The 16,623-nt window shown below is 40.2% G+C and overlaps 2 protein-coding genes across 3 annotated transcripts; both read left to right on the top strand.

Moving 5' to 3' along the window:
• Positions 1 to 262: 262 nt before the first annotated feature.
• Positions 263 to 9,717, top strand: LOC112894089 (transcriptional corepressor LEUNIG-like). 2 transcript variants are annotated; one of them, XM_025961688.1, is made up of 19 exons: positions 263 to 726; positions 827 to 885; positions 1,557 to 1,654; positions 2,028 to 2,137; positions 3,062 to 3,385; positions 3,473 to 3,561; positions 3,674 to 3,761; positions 4,053 to 4,125; positions 4,359 to 4,408; positions 4,506 to 4,817; positions 6,224 to 6,394; positions 6,485 to 6,721; positions 6,832 to 6,943; positions 7,231 to 7,340; positions 7,472 to 7,621; positions 7,748 to 7,903; positions 8,277 to 8,393; positions 8,636 to 8,833; positions 9,234 to 9,717. In XM_025961688.1, the coding sequence occupies exons 2-19, from the start codon at positions 854 to 856 to the stop codon at positions 9,372 to 9,374; spliced, it is 2,568 nt and encodes an 855-aa protein (XP_025817473.1). In that variant the 5' UTR covers positions 263 to 726; positions 827 to 853; the 3' UTR covers positions 9,375 to 9,717. The 2 variants fall into 2 exon arrangements, with proteins under 2 accessions (XP_025817473.1, XP_025817474.1); XM_025961689.1 differs by having other exon boundaries at positions 6,227 to 6,394.
• A 1,011-nt stretch (positions 9,718 to 10,728) lies between these two features.
• LOC112892843 (ubiquitin carboxyl-terminal hydrolase 14-like) lies at positions 10,729 to 16,226 on the top strand. Its single transcript, XM_025959952.1, has 13 exons — positions 10,729 to 10,824; positions 10,927 to 11,104; positions 11,830 to 11,942; positions 12,026 to 12,362; positions 13,460 to 13,475; positions 13,660 to 13,734; positions 13,951 to 14,028; positions 14,506 to 14,532; positions 14,672 to 14,786; positions 15,352 to 15,432; positions 15,668 to 15,866; positions 15,936 to 15,993; positions 16,073 to 16,226. The coding sequence occupies exons 1-13, from the start codon at positions 10,729 to 10,731 to the stop codon at positions 16,224 to 16,226; spliced, it is 1,527 nt and encodes a 508-aa protein (XP_025815737.1).
• The last annotated feature ends 397 nt before the right edge of the window (positions 16,227 to 16,623 follow it).

Raw genomic sequence — 16,623 nt, forward strand, 5'->3', positions numbered from 1 at the left:
CCATTTATTCCCTTTACGCTCATTGGACAGCACCGGACCACATGTTCGGCGGCTTGACCGAACCTGACCGGGCCAGATGGCCAACGCCCAGACGCGCCGCGCTCGGTAGTCGGCAGTCGCTGTCGGCACCACCACTTCTTTCGACCTCGACTCGAGGAAGCTCGCCGTGAAAGGCCGTCTTGGTGCGATGGGTTGGATGGAAGAGGTGGCTGCATCTGCGCGGCGGTGAACCGACGGCCGCAACAGAGGGTTCAGGGTCTTCAGGAGCAGGATGCCGGAGCCCGGAGCGATGGAACGTGCAGTGCCGTCCTCTGGTTACTCGTAGGGCGCGCTCCTCTCCGTGCAGGGCTGGAGGCGGACGTCCAACCGACGAGGATCAGCGGATCTCAAGAAGAGGAAACGGGGCAGGCAGGGCAGGGCAAAATGGTAACTCTGGTTCAGGGAAATGAACTGAAGGACTGAACAGTAAATGAACAGCAGCATTGGCCTTTTGGGGGTTTTCTGGCCCCATCGACTTTAAAACCCTTCCTCCTCACCTGTTCACCCCTTTCGTTTTCTCGTTCTTCTCCCTTCTCAGTGGACGAGTCTCCTCTTCTCAGTGCCATCTGGCCAGTCACCTCTTTTGTTTTTCTAAAAACCAGCCCCTGCTCTCATCTGCAACCGAAGGTTTCTTTTCCGGCATTTTGGCTTTGCAAGACGGCATCAATATTGGATTTGGAGCAGAATGTGAGCGGTCAAATCTTTCCTTACTCTTTGTGTTGTGCTTTGCGCTTCTTTTTACTCTAGTTGCTGAGGAAGTGTTCCTTTCTTGATTTCTTGTGTGTAGTGTGGCTGCGCGGAGTTAGCAGCAGCCATGGCGCATAATGTGTGGGAGGCTGACAAGATGTAAGTTTTCTTTCAACGCTCAATCTGTTCCCTGGTTAATCTGCATGATCGGACGGCTTTGATCAGTGAACACGCTGCTTTTTTTCTTCACTCCTTCAATCTTTGGTATGTTTTGGGTTGTCTTCCATTGTGTTTGAAATCCACTCCTTCCTCTTCGCTTTTTTCTTGATGGTTTTCTTTTCCAGTTAGGTTTCTTCATCGTTTTGTTTCTTTTCTTTCTTTCTGATTTGTAAGAATCGTGCCCTTCGTCTCTCCTTGTAGCATTAGTGATGGGTGCAGATACATGATATTTAGTTTATTTTACCATGAATTTCCGCTTTTCCACTCCATTTTGTTGCCTCTTTTGCAAAAGTTATGCTTCTTCCCCTCTTCTTCTGAATCTTTTTCGCCCTTTTCTTTACACGGCAATGTTTCGTCTTGTGCCCGTTTGCTTTCTTCTTTGTTTCTTTCGGTAGTGCCTTGCAATGCTACTGTGACAATTTAATTTATCTTCTTTCTCGTGGAAAGTTTTGGTTTTCTTGTTCTACTTGTTCGTTGGGGTTTTTCTAGCGCGCGAATATTTCTTAAGACGATTTCTGCAAGTTACTTTTTGTCTGGGCTCCTGCGTACTATGCTACTAGCAACTTCAGTTTCCTGTTATCTCTTACCACACCTCATTGTTGGAGAAGCAGGTTAGATTCCTACATTTATGATTACCTGTTGAAGAGGAACCTGTATAACACGGCGAAGGCATTCCAAGCCGAAAGTAATGTGCCTTCAGCTCCTGTTGGTGAGTGCTACAGTATCATGTGTTGTGATCCGATTGTAATTTTTCCATTGATGGCGCCATTTTAGGTTCCGAGCTCCTATCATTTTGCATAAAGAACTGAAACTTGATTTCGTGAAGCCTTAATTTGAAGCCAAGCACTAAGTTTAGATTCATCTTTATGTTTTGACTAACACTAACACATGAAAGAAAACAAAGTTACTACTTAGTCTTAGGGGAGCATGTCGAAGTGAACAAGTCTTAGGGGAGCATGTCGAAGTGAACACTAGACCTTGCTGTTGTGTATGATTGAACAACAAGTACATTCTTTTTGCATTTTGAAAACACAATTTAATTCCTTGTACTTAATTGCCATTGCATCTTTTACTTTGCATAGCGATCGATGCCCCAGGGGGCTTTCTCTTCGAGTGGTGGTCAGTTTTCTGGGACATCTTCATTGCAAGGACGAATGAGAAGCATTCTGATTCTGCTGCTGCTTACCTTGAGGTTCTTTTTTTGATACAGTAACTTGAGGTTATTGTAGCACATGCATGTTAATTATTATTCCCTCAAGGCTTTGACCAACAATTACTCCATCACTCCATCAGTACTTCATTTATGTAATACAAAATTGTAGTCATAAGTTAAATTTTTTAAATATGAATTTAATAACATCAATTTCGTGTCACAAAAATTATGTATTAATAGAGTAATTGCTGGTCAAAGGCTTACCCTAATGGAACAAAATAAGCATTGTAATTTCAGAGAGAGTAGTACTTGTCCTTGTCGGTGCTTGCTTGTCCTCATGCTACACTAGGCAGGTTAATTGATACGGAGTCTTATCTTACACTATACCTAATACTAAATGTTTAAATTTTGTTCATCACACGTGTTCCTCCTGCATGCACATTTAAAAGGTGAACTTTACATTTTTAGAGCTGACTTACATTCTAATATTAACTCAAGTAGCAGAAGCCAAGGTAATTCCTCATCGATTCTGGGAAAAGGGATAATAAATTAATTAATCTACCTAGGCAATAATGTGTATGGTTGCTTGCACGTTCTTCATAAGTTTTTTCCACGCTGCAATGTAGAAACGACTGTCCAACTGTCAAGTGAGTGCCATGAATTTTGCTTGTTTAATAGTTGATACTAGCAATTCTAACTATTTGTCCAAGCCAGCTCTTATTTACTTTGCAATTGATTGGAAAATAGTAATCATGGTCCCATGTGCCCGTTGGTCCTGTTGTCTCCATGTAGCTACTAGGTCATACTAGTTTGTTTTCTGCTGGTTACTTATCTGGAATTACGTGTCATTGCTAGAGATCTACTGCGATGATTATGCAGTAACCACGATTTATTTTGCCTGCTTCATTGTCTTGTATGCTTGTCCTCCCTAATATGATGGCACATAAATTTATGCCCACACAGTTGATTAAAGCACGGGAGCAGAAGCAGCAATCACAACAGCAGGTCGAGATGCAGCAACTCTTGTTACAGAGGCATGTGCAACGACAGCAACAACATCCGCAAGAGCAGCAGCAGCAGCACCCGCAGCTGCAACGGCGCCAGCAGAAGCAACAGCAGCGTAATGAAAACACTGATTTTAGCACAAGTGCCCAGAATGGTACGGCTGTTGCTGATCCACAAGTGCGACAAAATGCTACAGCTGCAAGTGGTTTATCTGCAAAGATCTATGAGGATAGAATGAAAATTACTGCTCAGAGGGACATTTCAGATGAGGCTTTAATGAAGGTAATTTTCTAAATTGCAGTCTCAACTGCTGCTTCAATACTTGAGGTATATTCAATGTAGAATGCTCTGTGTTAATTTGTAATGCAGCAAAGGCTCACTGAAAGCATTGGTCCATTGCTGGAATCAAACCCAACTTCAAGGCTAAAGTCACCTGCAAGATCAGCTCTGACTTCAGGGTACTGTTTACTTGTTTTTATTCTGTAGCATTGCATTTACATGGGAGGGGATATCTAGTGCGAACCTTTCTCAAGGTCAATTTGTTCGTTTTATTTTATTACTACTTACTAGGCAAATCGTCCATCGATCAATCGGTGGTGGGTCCGCTTCATTGCAGCAAGCTGAAGCCAGGAGCCAACCTCTTCTTGGATCGACACAGGTTGATAACTTATATTCTGATATTATTGTAAGCCGGAATATGGCGATAGTAGATTGATTGATTGATGTAGAATACATGTACATATATAGGCTAGGAGACCTAGGGTTTGTTTATGGAAGTATGACCAACGTAGGAGCCCCAGCCCCAATCCATCTACAGGTGCGCACGGGCCATACAGGCCGAGGGCAGCACCGGGCCTAAAGGCCCAAGCCGGCTGAGCTACACATCTGTCTAACAATTATATCCTTATATTTGTCAATATCAGTAATTGATGACTGAAGATTGTATCAGGATATGAAGGCAGAAACAAATGTAGCTTTAAATCTGAGAGCAGGTGCAGATGGGTCACTATTTGGAGTACAAGGTGTTTGACATCGAACTCTTTTGTTATTTGATGCTTCTGTTATTACCCTTGTGTTTTTTCACAACTAAAGCCGTTCTGAATATAGAATTTAAAATACGATCCTATGAGATTTTTCATTCGCCATATTTAGTTAAAATTCTATGAAGTTTTTCATGATTCGAAGCTTGAGATTTTAAATGCTTCATCGTTCTGTTTATAACATACATTTCCATCTTTACTTCCATTCTTGACAGGCTCTAATCTGGTGGGGAACAATTTGACCCTGAAAGGATGGCCTCTCACAGTTAGTTCTTCACCTTAGTTATGAATTGGAACCAAGTTTGTCTGTTGCATATTGTTGTGATCTTATGATATGTGTCCTTTTGATCATCACTATTCAGGGTTTAGAACAACTTCGATCTGGGTTTCTCCAGCACAAATCTTATATGCACTCTCCCCAACCATTACAGCACCAGCTCCAGTTTCTCACTCCTCAGCAGCAGCAAATTCTGCTTCAAGCACAACAAAATATGACCTCTTCACCTATAGAGATGGATAATAGACAACTTCAGATGCTTTTTAGCAGCCGAAACTTGGTTCCCGGAAGAGATGGTCAGTCAAATGCATTCGCTGAAATTATTCCCAGTGTTGGCCAGTCATTGCAGAACTTTTGCTTACCCACACAACGCACAGAGACTGATATGCTGATGAAGGTAGTTTTTTTTCTCAGCTGTATCTATGCTTCAATTATAGTTGTGTGGATGCTTCAGTTATCAGTAAGTTGCGTTTATTAACATCTTTTGGAAACATGTTTTTTTAGCTTGTGCCCTGGATCAAGAATAAGTTTCCGAAAAGAAAAACTGAGTACATAGTTTAGATCGTATTACACTACTTCTAAATTTTTAAAGGGTAAATTCAATATTAGGTCGCAGAATAAAAAAGAGAAATACATTGTGGTGGTAAATTTTGACCTTCCCTTAACACTTATGACTGCCAAAGATTTCTCTTTCTCGTTTGTTTTGACACAAATCGAATCTAAACCTAAAAATATGGATATCTCTTTAAGGTCTAAATTATTAAAAGCCTTCTTTTTTCATGTGGAATCTTCTGTGCTCAAACTATTAAGATTTTCTAGTTTCTAAAAAGATGTTGGTTCCACCTGAATCCTGATGTGTCCTTTTTTATGTGTATCATTGTCCATATAACATAATATCCAGTACTGAATGAGTGAGTAGTAATCGATTTTCTTTGCAACTTTCTTAAGTAAACGAAGAAGATGATAGATAAGCAATCCTACTCTTGATTGCCTGATTCTGAGGTCTTAGGTCACAGCTGTTTGGGGTTCTGGTGCGAAGGAAGGACTAATCCATGTTATTCCTATAGAAACCAAAATGTGCCAAATTCTTATAATTCAGTAGTCACAGAAATTTATAAAAAATCACTTGGGTGCAACCACTTTGATGTGCGTCGCTATGCAATGGTTGTCTCGGACTTGGATTTGTCAAAGTTGCTATGTTGTTGGTATCATATTTTGATTGTGTTAAGATTTATTAAGTCATGATATTGTCTGGGACTTGCTTGAGTACCAACTAATATCCAATTCCCAAAAACATATAAGGCCTGAGCCACAGGTGGTGGTATCCCCATGTATGAGGGCCCCAGCTTTCATGACCTTTCTCGGGTGGGCTCCGGTTAAGCTCTTAGTGAAATAACATGGGGACGGTCTTTCCCCCACGGCTGATTTTTTTATTCTCTTTTTTCCCTAACAGTTGTACAATGCATTTCATTGGCTGTTCTCAAAACTAAAGCTATCAAAAGAAAAGACATGTTAGTCTTGCCCAGTTGACAGCTTGACTCTGCAGTATCAATTTCTTGTTGCCCAAATAAATGTTGAATCATGAAAAAAGAATGGGATAATTGTTGATTAACTGATTGTACGTTTAGTGTCAAAATCAGATGTACTGATATTGTTCTGATCACTTGGTGATCTAGCTGCTAGTGTATATGTGTACAATACAGACGTATCCTAAAACTACCATTTGAGAAATTTTCTCGAACTACCATTTGAGAAATAAACCCTTTATATTTTCAATTAAACCTTACATCTTCTATTTTGTAGAAGATAGCAGCTCTGCATCATCATCATCAACAACAACAGAGTAGCAGTCAGCAACAGCTCCTCCAACATCCACTACTGAGCCAGCAACAACAAAGCTCAACTTTTAATGCAGGCGAGCAGGAAAAAATGGGCGATGGAAGTGTAACTGTGGCTTTCCATGGAAATAAACAGGTCTCGCCCTCTTATTCATCTTTTTTTTTCTTAATTTAATTTCAGTTAAAATAATAGGATCCATATTTTCCTATGGTTTATGTCTCACAGGTTTCTAAGAATAAAATTGGGCGAAAGCGCAAACAGCCTACCTCATCATCAACTCCAGCTAATAGTTCTGGTACTACGAATACTGCTGGAGCTTCCCCCAGTTCAACACCCTCAACTCCTTCCGCACATTCTCCAGGAGAAACCATATCAACACCACAAGGGCCCCACCATGCTAGCTTATCTAAGGCTTTAATTGTTTATGGTTCTGATCCCCAGGGTTCACCAACTAACCCACTTGTAAGTTGCTCTATGCTTGCGTACACTCTTTGGTGAGCCAGTTGCACAAATATTTGTATGGCAGCCTGGTGTTGCTTGTTGAATTTATTTATGGTATCTCTTGACTCTAGGTTGATATGGATCATTATGTGGAGGATGACTCCATGGAAGATAATGTGGAACCAATACATGATGGCATAGATCTAAGAGCTGCTGGCAGCCACTGTATCAATTCTGCAAAAGGTTTGTGTCCTATCCTGTCTATTTAATTATACATCTACTTATAGAGTTATAGTTGAGTTGCTGTTAAGTTGGCACTGGACCTACACAGAAAGACTCCATTCGAAGAAATTGATGTATAACCTTTGAGGACACCCTAGGGACTCCGGTAATTTTGTCCTTGGTCTGTCACAAATGGCTAGACCATATGTGATATGTGGGTTCAATGCATCGGATTAATACTATATGGTTGAGTCTAATTTGTTTTTGCTTTCGCTACTGCTTTTCGTTTCTCTTACATGTTGATTCAGGATATATCCTCCGAGAGATGTCTTCAGCTCAAGCAAGCACAAGCAGCATTCTATGTTGCCACTTCTCATCAGATGGAAAACTGCTCGCTACTGGAGGTCATGATAAGAAGGTAAAAGCATGTACTGTTGTTCTTGCTAAGCTATTCAGTGGAGTTGATATAGTCATGGAACTTTATGTTCAAAATTTTCATTAGCTCTGAAATGTGTAATTACTAATTACCTTTTGTAACTCGCAATGCAGGTATTCCTGTGGAATGCTGAAACTTTGAAACAAAAATCAATATTGGAGGAGCATTCTCTGCTGATAACTGACGTGCGCTTCAGCCCAAGCATTCCTCGCCTTGCCACCTCTTCATTTGATAAAACCGTGAGGGTCTGGGATGCCGATAATGTAAGTATATGTCATCAATCCATGTTCCCTACCTTTTCCTTTGATTGTGTCCATATGTTAAGTCATTCACGTTTCACCATGCAGAGTTTCACAAAATTAACTATTCCTTGGAATTGATCTTTGCAGCAGGGGTATTCAATCCGTACATTCACTGGGCACTCGGCATCTGTTATGTCACTTGATTTCCACCCAAACAAGGATGACCTCATTTGTTCTTGTGATGGGGACAATGAGATCAGATTCTGGAGCATCAAGCATGGAAACAATGTTCGAATTTTCAAGGTTTCTCAACTTTACATGTTTAGTATTTTTGTCAGCCTGTAATTTTCTTCTTTTTGTGAACAGAAAGAGTTATTTCTAACTTGCATGCTGAGTAGCAACCTATTAAATATATCTGACATTTCATATCATATCAACTTGTTTAATTGGTAGCAAGCATTGATAATATATGGCATATACCTTGTGAATAGCGCGTAAAAGAAAGTGAGTTGTCACCAGGTAAAAGAAAGTGAGTTGTCACCAGGCACGATCAGCAGATCGTCTATGATGTGACAGGACTGTCTCCTTAGTTTCTCTTTTTTCTTTTCCCTCGAACTCTAAGACTGCTGCATGTTATTGTAGTAATTTAATTTTTCTGTGTTCAATGCCTATGCAGGGCGGTTCAGCCCAGCTGAGATTCCAACCAAGTTATGGAGGATATCTTGCAACCACTTCAGATAATATGGTCTCTATTCTGGATGTGGAGACACAAGCTTGCGTGAGGAGATTTGAGGTGCGTAAGTGACTGAGGTGCACTGTAACAGTTTGCTGTTAACTTGAATATGTTTGCAAGTCACACCTTGCTCAATGCAGAGGCTGGGACCTTATTTCATATTGGAATAAAGCTTCCTTTATCTAAAAAAATCTTGTTAAACATAGTCAGCAACCTTTATATATTAATCAATATAGTTCCCCTGTTATTGGTAAGAGATCATTTAAAGCAGCTCTGATAGTCCTATTTCTTGGAAATTACAGAGCCACACCAAGGATGTTGGTTCCTTGTGCTGGGATCCCACTGGAGAATATGTTGTGTCTGTCAGTGAAGACATAGTGAAGGTGTGGTCATTGAACGACAAGAGCTGTGTGAATGAGCTTAACTGCCGTGGGAGAAAGTTGACTTCATGTGCTTTCCATCCTACATATCCATCCTTGCTTGTCATTGGCTGTTACCAGGCAAGTCACTTTATCTTGTATGGCTTTTACTCATGATTCATCCAAAACTAGATTGCATGGATCTAGGTTGCCTTTTTTAGATGGGGCTTTGAACTTCATAGATTGGCCTTAAACTATTCAATTCCTTCAGAGATTTCAACCGCTGCAACTTCAGTTCAGCAGAGCATATCTTTTAACACAAGTGATACTGTTTGAAGTCTCACAAATATCCATAAGTAGCAGCATAGCAGCATAGTAGGCAATGCTATGAACATTAGCTACCATGAAGCATCTATGATATACTCAAGTTCGGAATAGCTTTAGCACAATTCCATGACGATTGCAGCTGCCGTTTCTACGCCGTCGGTGCATCTTTGAAATGTTTCGTATGCTTACCTGTGGGCTGTGCTGAATGGTGCAGTCTCTGGAGCTGTGGGACATGGCAGAGAACCGGAGCATGACCATTGCAGCGCACAGCAGCCTTGTCTCAGCTGTGGCCTCATCGAGCTCCGGCCTGGTGGCTTCCACAGGCCATGACAAGTATGTCAAGCTTTGGAGATGAGCTCGCCTCTGGTTGTGGTGCTGTTAACTATTTATGGACGCCCCTTTTGTCACACCATTAGCTGCCAGCTGCTCAGCTGTGCTGCTGGTGTGTTACAGTTGCCCTCTGAATGTGGATGGTGACAACTGAACTGCCTGTCTGAACATATGGTTGTGGAAGTAGCATGCAGTAAACCTGAAGAAGTGGTTTAGCACTAGCTTTTGTATAGAAAACTAGAATCTGGGGTATATCCAGCATTAGTGTCTGTCAGCTATCTTGTTTGTACTTGCACCTTGATTCCTCAAATGGCCATGCTCTGATTTCTGAATTCTGAGTTCGCCCCTGCTGCATCTCTGTAAATGTGCCTTCGTGTTGTGATGTAGTGCTGCATCTAGCTAGACTATGGATGCTTCATGGCTAGGAAAAGTACGGATTGGCAACCCCAATTTACAAGAAAGGAATCTCAGGTTCCAGCATCCAATTCCAACTCGCAAAGTTGAATTGATATAGTGCGACTCTGATTCCTCGTTTTGGGTGAGCATTTGCCATCATCGGGTTGAGATGGATGTGGATGAGATCTTGGAAGATGGTTCTCAGCTCTTGGCGAGTATCCTGATGTCATCCTGCTGTGATTGTTAATGTTCATTACAATCAAACGGACGCTCTGCATTCCTCTCGACGCCAGGCCGAACACCTGTGGCTCTCATCGAGCAAATGTTATGGTGGGTTTGTTTGCAATGTTTGCATCGAATCATCTCCATCTGCAAATTCGTTCGAGGTATGGTCAACATACTAGCCCTTTTTAGCAAAGGAACTTTGAAGAGGGGAGCATTTTTGCATGTGAAGTTTTGCACGGTACAGTTCGTTTGTAGGAATTATAAGAACTCGTCCAAATTCTGGAAATTGTAACATCGTATCTACAAATTTCTTGCCATATAATTCGAGTAGTTCTCTGTTTAGTTACTCTTGGTGTTAGACGAGTATATGATAAAACTTTACCCCAGCAATGTTATGTTTTTCTTCCGATTTGAAAAAGGCATGCTATGGTTTGAGAATCATGCGTGTTGCCGAGGAGTTCCGGTGATCAAATTAAGGGCCAGTTCTAGAATTCCACACGGAGAAAATTGTGCAGTAGGGCACTGGTGTTTGATGAAGAAAAGGGTTTAAATGTATTTTGGCAAAAAAAAATCTCTTGAGAAAACTTAAGGAGGCCGGCCGAACGCTTGGATTTAGCTTACCCCACCATGCTTCCTACTTAACTCCCTTCCCCTCATCTAATACCGCTTTCTTCCTCACTTTCGTTGTCTCACCGTTCCGTCCCTCCAAAACCCTAGACGCGACCCTCCCCCGGCGCCGCTCGCCGCCGCCCGCGGCCATGGATCTCCTCCGCTCGCACCTCCACAAGGTCCGCATCCCGGAGCCCGGCAACCGCATCCACAAGGACGAGTGCTGCGTCTCCTTCGACACCCCGGTAAGTGCGCCCTGTCCCCCCTGTGTTCCTCCTCATCTTCGCCTCGAATTGCTAGGGTTAGGGTTTGACGCGATTCGGCGCCGTGTGCGTGTGTGTGTGCAGAGGTCGGAGGGGGGCCTGTACGTGGACATGAGCTCGTTCCTGGGTTTCGGGAGGGAGCATGTGGAGTGGAACTTCGAGAAGACCGGGAACCCCGTGTACCTCCACATCGTGCGGCGCCAGAAGCCGGAGCCGGACGAGGCGGATCGCCCTCTTAAGAAGCCCACCCTCCTTGCGATAGGTATGAGTTCTTACTTGGACACGAGCCATTCTGCATAGCTTGACTGAAGCCAAAAGTTCAGACAGTAAATATTTAGTTACCATATGCTGTGTTTATGCTGATCACGTGCATGCTTATGCAGTTATGTTTTAAATTCAAGCTCTAATTGTTTACAGCCTAAGTGAATCATGTGTTCCATATTAGGTGATGCCATTGTTTCTGCCAGGACTTGTTTATCATGATTATTGATTAAATTATGTTAGACAGAATGGCTGCATTGTATCTGCTATCTGAATTCACACGAAATATGTAAATTGTGCAACAGTGTCACGAAATTACTCTAGCAATGTTATAATATATTTGCCTTTCTGTTTGTTGATGAAGCCTCTCTTGAGGAATGCTTTATAGCAAGGATGTGGTATTGCATTATGCTGTTTGCTATTATCTAAAAAAATTAAGACCGTGTAATGTATTCGAATTTTTAGTGGTTATGTGGGTTGCTGCTGTTTTTTTTTTCATATCATTTCTAATTAGTATGTTGACTATAATGCTAAGTTTGTGGTGTAAGAGTTGTCTATATGTCTGAATTTTCATAATTGAGGTAGATACTTGTTTGAACTGTACAGTGTGTTCCTGTGTTTGCACCTTTACAAATATTAGGACATGCATATAACACTTCTGTTAAGTTTATGTATATGCATAAGACAGTTATGATCTCCATTAACGAGTTTTTCCACAATTGATAGGCGTGGAAGGAGGCTTTGGTGATCAAGAACCTGAATATGACAATACTTTTGAAATCGTCATTTTACCTGATTTTATCTCTCTACCATTCCCCTCAGTTGACTTGCCAGAGAAGGTAGTTTTTACCCTTTATGCAACAAGTTGAAGGCTAAATCTGCTGTATGCATTTTAATTTAGTATGTATATTACACTATGCAGGTTAGGCTTGCAGTTGATAAGGTTATCCTTGCTGAAAGTGCTGACAGAAAACAACAACTAGCTGCTTGGGTCGCTGACAAGAAGAAAATTAGTGAATATGCTATGGATCTGCAGCAGCTAGAAAATGGTGTTATTGTGCCTCCAACTGGATGGAAGTGCAGCAAATGCGATAAAACTGAGAACCTCTGGTTGAATTTAACTGATGGTATGATCCTTTGCGGGAGGAAGCTTTGGGATGGAAGTGGTGGGAATAATCATGCAATTGAACACTACGAACGGACCAAATACCCTCTTGCAGTAAAGCTTGGAACAATTACTGCTGATTTGGAAGCAGCAGGTAATTGTACACCTAAACCTTTGCACTTTGGACTTTCTCGTTTTAGTATGGAAATTTTAGAAAATGGTGTCTTAATGATATTTAGAAGAAGTGCATTGGGATGATTTTACCTTTTCTATATATAACTAGCCTTCCTATTTCCATTTATTTACTGAAGCATACATGTTGCTGTCAGTCACCTGTTGGATGTGCTATTTATCCCATCAGGATTCAATAATGGGATACCAGTAAATGGCCGCTTAGAATTCACAAGTTACTGGTACCTCCAGTTACAGAGCTTTTGATCTGGAAACAAACAGCCAACATTTTTATTTGTCAGCAATTAGTGCACTTTTGAGTATCTTCTTGGATCATATGAACTTTAATGGGTAGATTTAACATTGAAGTGTTTTTACTTGTATAATTAAATAGCTGCACAGATGCAGTGATAGAACCAATGTTTAGAGTTGCCTTCAGAGGCGTGAAAATTTTAAAGAAAATGTCTGGAGGAAAGTAATTTTGAAAACACTGTTGGCATACAATTTGTTAAAAAGAGCACACATTGACCTGCTCATTCTTAAACACCTAGATCTATTTCATTAATCTACGCAGTTCACAGAAGTTGCTTTTATCATTTGTTAAAATAAATACCTGTTGATGCCATATTTTCTGCGACAGCTCAGACGTTTTCTCATACCCGGAAGACGATAGTGTTGAAGATCCACTATTAGCTCAACACTTGTCACATTTTTGGTATCGATTTTTCTTCACTTCAAAAGGTGAACAATTATAATTGATTTGTGTCATTTATCTAGTGTAATATAATTTAGCTCTTTTTAGTAGAGCCTTGTTGTGTTAAATTGTAGAAGAATCAGATCTTGAATTATCATAGTGACAAAGATATGCTACAGAACTTTCTCATTGTAGATTGCCCTCCAAACTTAGATAACATTTGAACTACATATTAAAATTGCTCATCAACTTCTTGATGCTTGATACCAAGGTTGCTTGCATGCTCTAAACCCTTCCTGAACAAAGAAAGAAGAAGTTATGAGTAGAATCTGTTGCCCTAGGAGTTATTTGTAAACAGCTATCTCATTGGATGTGATATTTGACAGGATTAAAACAAAAAAAGTTAGTAATGGTGATACAAGATTCTTCATTTTTGTTTCCATATTTTAAGTTACAAATTTATGTTTGACTACATGGTTTATACTATGAGGCTACGTTAATGGAACTGGTTTCATTTTGTTCTTGCAGACTGAGATGACTACTGCTGAAAGAGAACTTGATGCCAATACAATTATGACTGGAATAGAATACAAGAAAGTGGAAAAGATGCTGAACTTCTATTTGGACCTGGTTATACTGGTCTTGCGAACCTAGGGAATAGGTAAGGTGATTTGACTTAATGATATTGTCTTCTTTTCGCTTCATGTAATATAAACAAATACCCTTCTTTACAGTTGCTATATGGCTTCGATAATGCAAGTCATGTTTTCGACTCATCCTTTCATATCGAGGTTGGTTTTACTTTATCACATTCATTTTTCATCCATTGTTACATTTGTCTTTTTTCCCCTTTCACATGACCCCTTATTCATTTCAGATACTTTGAGAAGCAGAGTTTGAAAGCTGCATTTGCAACTGCACCTACTGATCCAACAATGGACCTAAACATGCAGATGTAAGTTTACACTAGCTGAAGTGCTTATCATCTGGTGTTGTTCATCTGCATGTGCGATAATTTTGTTTATCTAGTTGATGTCTGATACATTTTCTTAGCTTTACCTGCTAAATATGTCTTTCAAGATTATACGTTACTTTGATATTTGATCACTTGCTCCTTATACTCAAAGGCATCATAACTTGGCTATAAGTTCCATTACAATTACGAGTACAACAGCATTACAAATGGAGTGATCACCCCTAAAATCATTCATTGAGGCAACCCTTTTTCCTGCCACCACAAGGAACACAGCCCGGGTCACCTGGGTAAGCACTTGCACGTAGTGCAAGTGTTAACATGTTGAAATCAAGCATAAAGTTGTTAACAGGAAAAAATTACATCGGCTTCCATTCAAGCTATCATGTGCAGTTATATTTCTATGTAAGAGCTGATCAATATGTATTTTGCTCTTATATGCTTTTACTTCTGTTATAGGACAAAATTAGACATGTTTGCTCTCTGGTAAATATTCTGCACCAAATAAGGAGTATGAATTTGATTTTATATTGATTTGTTGCAATGGCTTCCAATTGTGGTTGTTACCTTTTCTATCCTGGTGTTTTTAGTATGCCAATAATGATTGTTTGTTGGTTCCATCTAGCATAGACTGCTTTCTTGTTGCATCCATAGTAAGGGTTATGCAAGACCAGTTCACACTTCTTCTTGATTATCGACCAACGTACTGGTCTGCTTTTGCATTTGATGGACGGCAACTGGTAAACTTCTTTTATCTGATTGGGAAACATCAAAATCGTTGTATGTGATATTAAAATCCATGTACATAGGGTCAGATTTGCTTATTCAAGAGAAACAGAAAGAATATAGGCTTTCTTAGCTGTGCTACAGTGAGCACCCTTGGCGATTGCATGTTGTTATGCTTGATTAGTCAAGGGGATGAGTGTCTGTTGGAAGATGTTTTGCAAACAAGTGAGGTTTTCCGCAACCTTTGTTCCATTTTGTGTTTTGAATTGGGGATATACAAGTGCTTTGAGTGACTCAGCTCTCCTGCGTTCTAGACTGTACAAACGTTTAATGCAGGCTTAAATGATCTTATATTGTTGGCTTTTTATCTCCTCCAGATGTCATTATTGTGAAACATCGTGTACTCTTTGCTTGCTGCACTCTAGCTTAATGAGATTATAAGTTCTGTATTGTTGTAAGCAAATCTGGTTGTGCTCCTGTTCACTTCACTCATAGCATCCAAAGTATTGCAGAAGTACCCTTGGTATTAATAAATCAGAACTCTGACATTTCCTCTATGTTGTGTGTTTATTTTGATAGGGGCAGGAAGGGATACGTCCTGGTATGTTTAAGTCAGTTATTGCTGCGAACCATTCTGAATTTTCAAGTATGAGGCAACAGGTAGAATTCTTTTCGACCATGATAACTACTTTCTTGTAAATCTATATGATGTTTGGGACAAGCTAATTAGTTTTGAAAATGAACTAATTAGCTTGCCATAAGTGTAAAATATTTTGAAATGCATGGAGTATAAGCTATGGTAACTGGCATTTTTTAGTATTTATTTTTATATCAACAACTATAGTTTTTGTTATGAAAAAGTGTATTAAGTCTTAATATCTATCTATTCATCCAGGATGCCCTTGATTTCTTCCTTCACCTTCTTGACCGAGTTGAGCAGGCAAACCCTGGGAACCATGAGTTAAATCCTTGTTCAGGTTTCAAGTTCATTATTGAGGAGAGGGTCCAGTGCCCTTCTGGGAAAGTTTCTTACAACAAGCGGTCGGACTACATTCTTTCTTTGAGCATACCACTGCATGAGGCAACTAATAAAGGTAGCTTTAAACATATTTACTGCTGTGACATAGAAATGTATAGGTCCTTGACATTTGTTTGACATGCAGAGCAGCTAGAAGCTTTTCGTGAGAAGAAAGCTGCAATGGACTTGGATGGGAAAGAAGTGTAAGTCATTCAATCATCCATAGTTCATGCAGTACCTAGTGAGTGTTAGCTTATGGCTAATGCTGCCTTTCCATAACAGGTCTAATGAGGAAATTGTGAGGCCTCGAGTCCCATTGGAGGCATGCTTAGCAAGTTTTTCAGGCCCAGAGGAAATTCCTGATTTTTACAGCACTGCTTTAAATTCAAAGACGACTGCCACCAAGTATGCACATTTTGAACTCTACAATTTTTAAAGGATATGATAGTATTGTCATGTGAAAGCGCAGTACTTCATTGCTACTTTTTTTTAGTAATGCCCTTGTTTTGGAATGTTTTGCGTAACTTGTAAGGCAGTTTTCTTTTGTTTGGCTTATCGATTAATCACCACTTTTCAGTCCTGCTCATTGACATGAAAAGTTGCCCAAGTGGGAAACTGTTGACTTGGGCAAAAAGGCAGTTTAGTCATGTGCTACTTTTAGCAGATCAGCATCAACACCTTAAACCAAACAAGTTAACATAAATTAATTCTATGACCTGCATACTAATACTGAACTTTCCTGGTTACTCCTGGTATTTGCAATTATCTTCAATGTTAGGATTTGAGCCCATGATTGTTACTCAGGAATTGTGGAAACCCCTTTAAAGTTAATT

This window comes from Panicum hallii, chromosome 5 (genome assembly GCF_002211085.1).
Source record: "Panicum hallii strain FIL2 chromosome 5, PHallii_v3.1, whole genome shotgun sequence".
NCBI classification, from domain to species: Eukaryota; Viridiplantae; Streptophyta; class Magnoliopsida; order Poales; family Poaceae; genus Panicum; species Panicum hallii.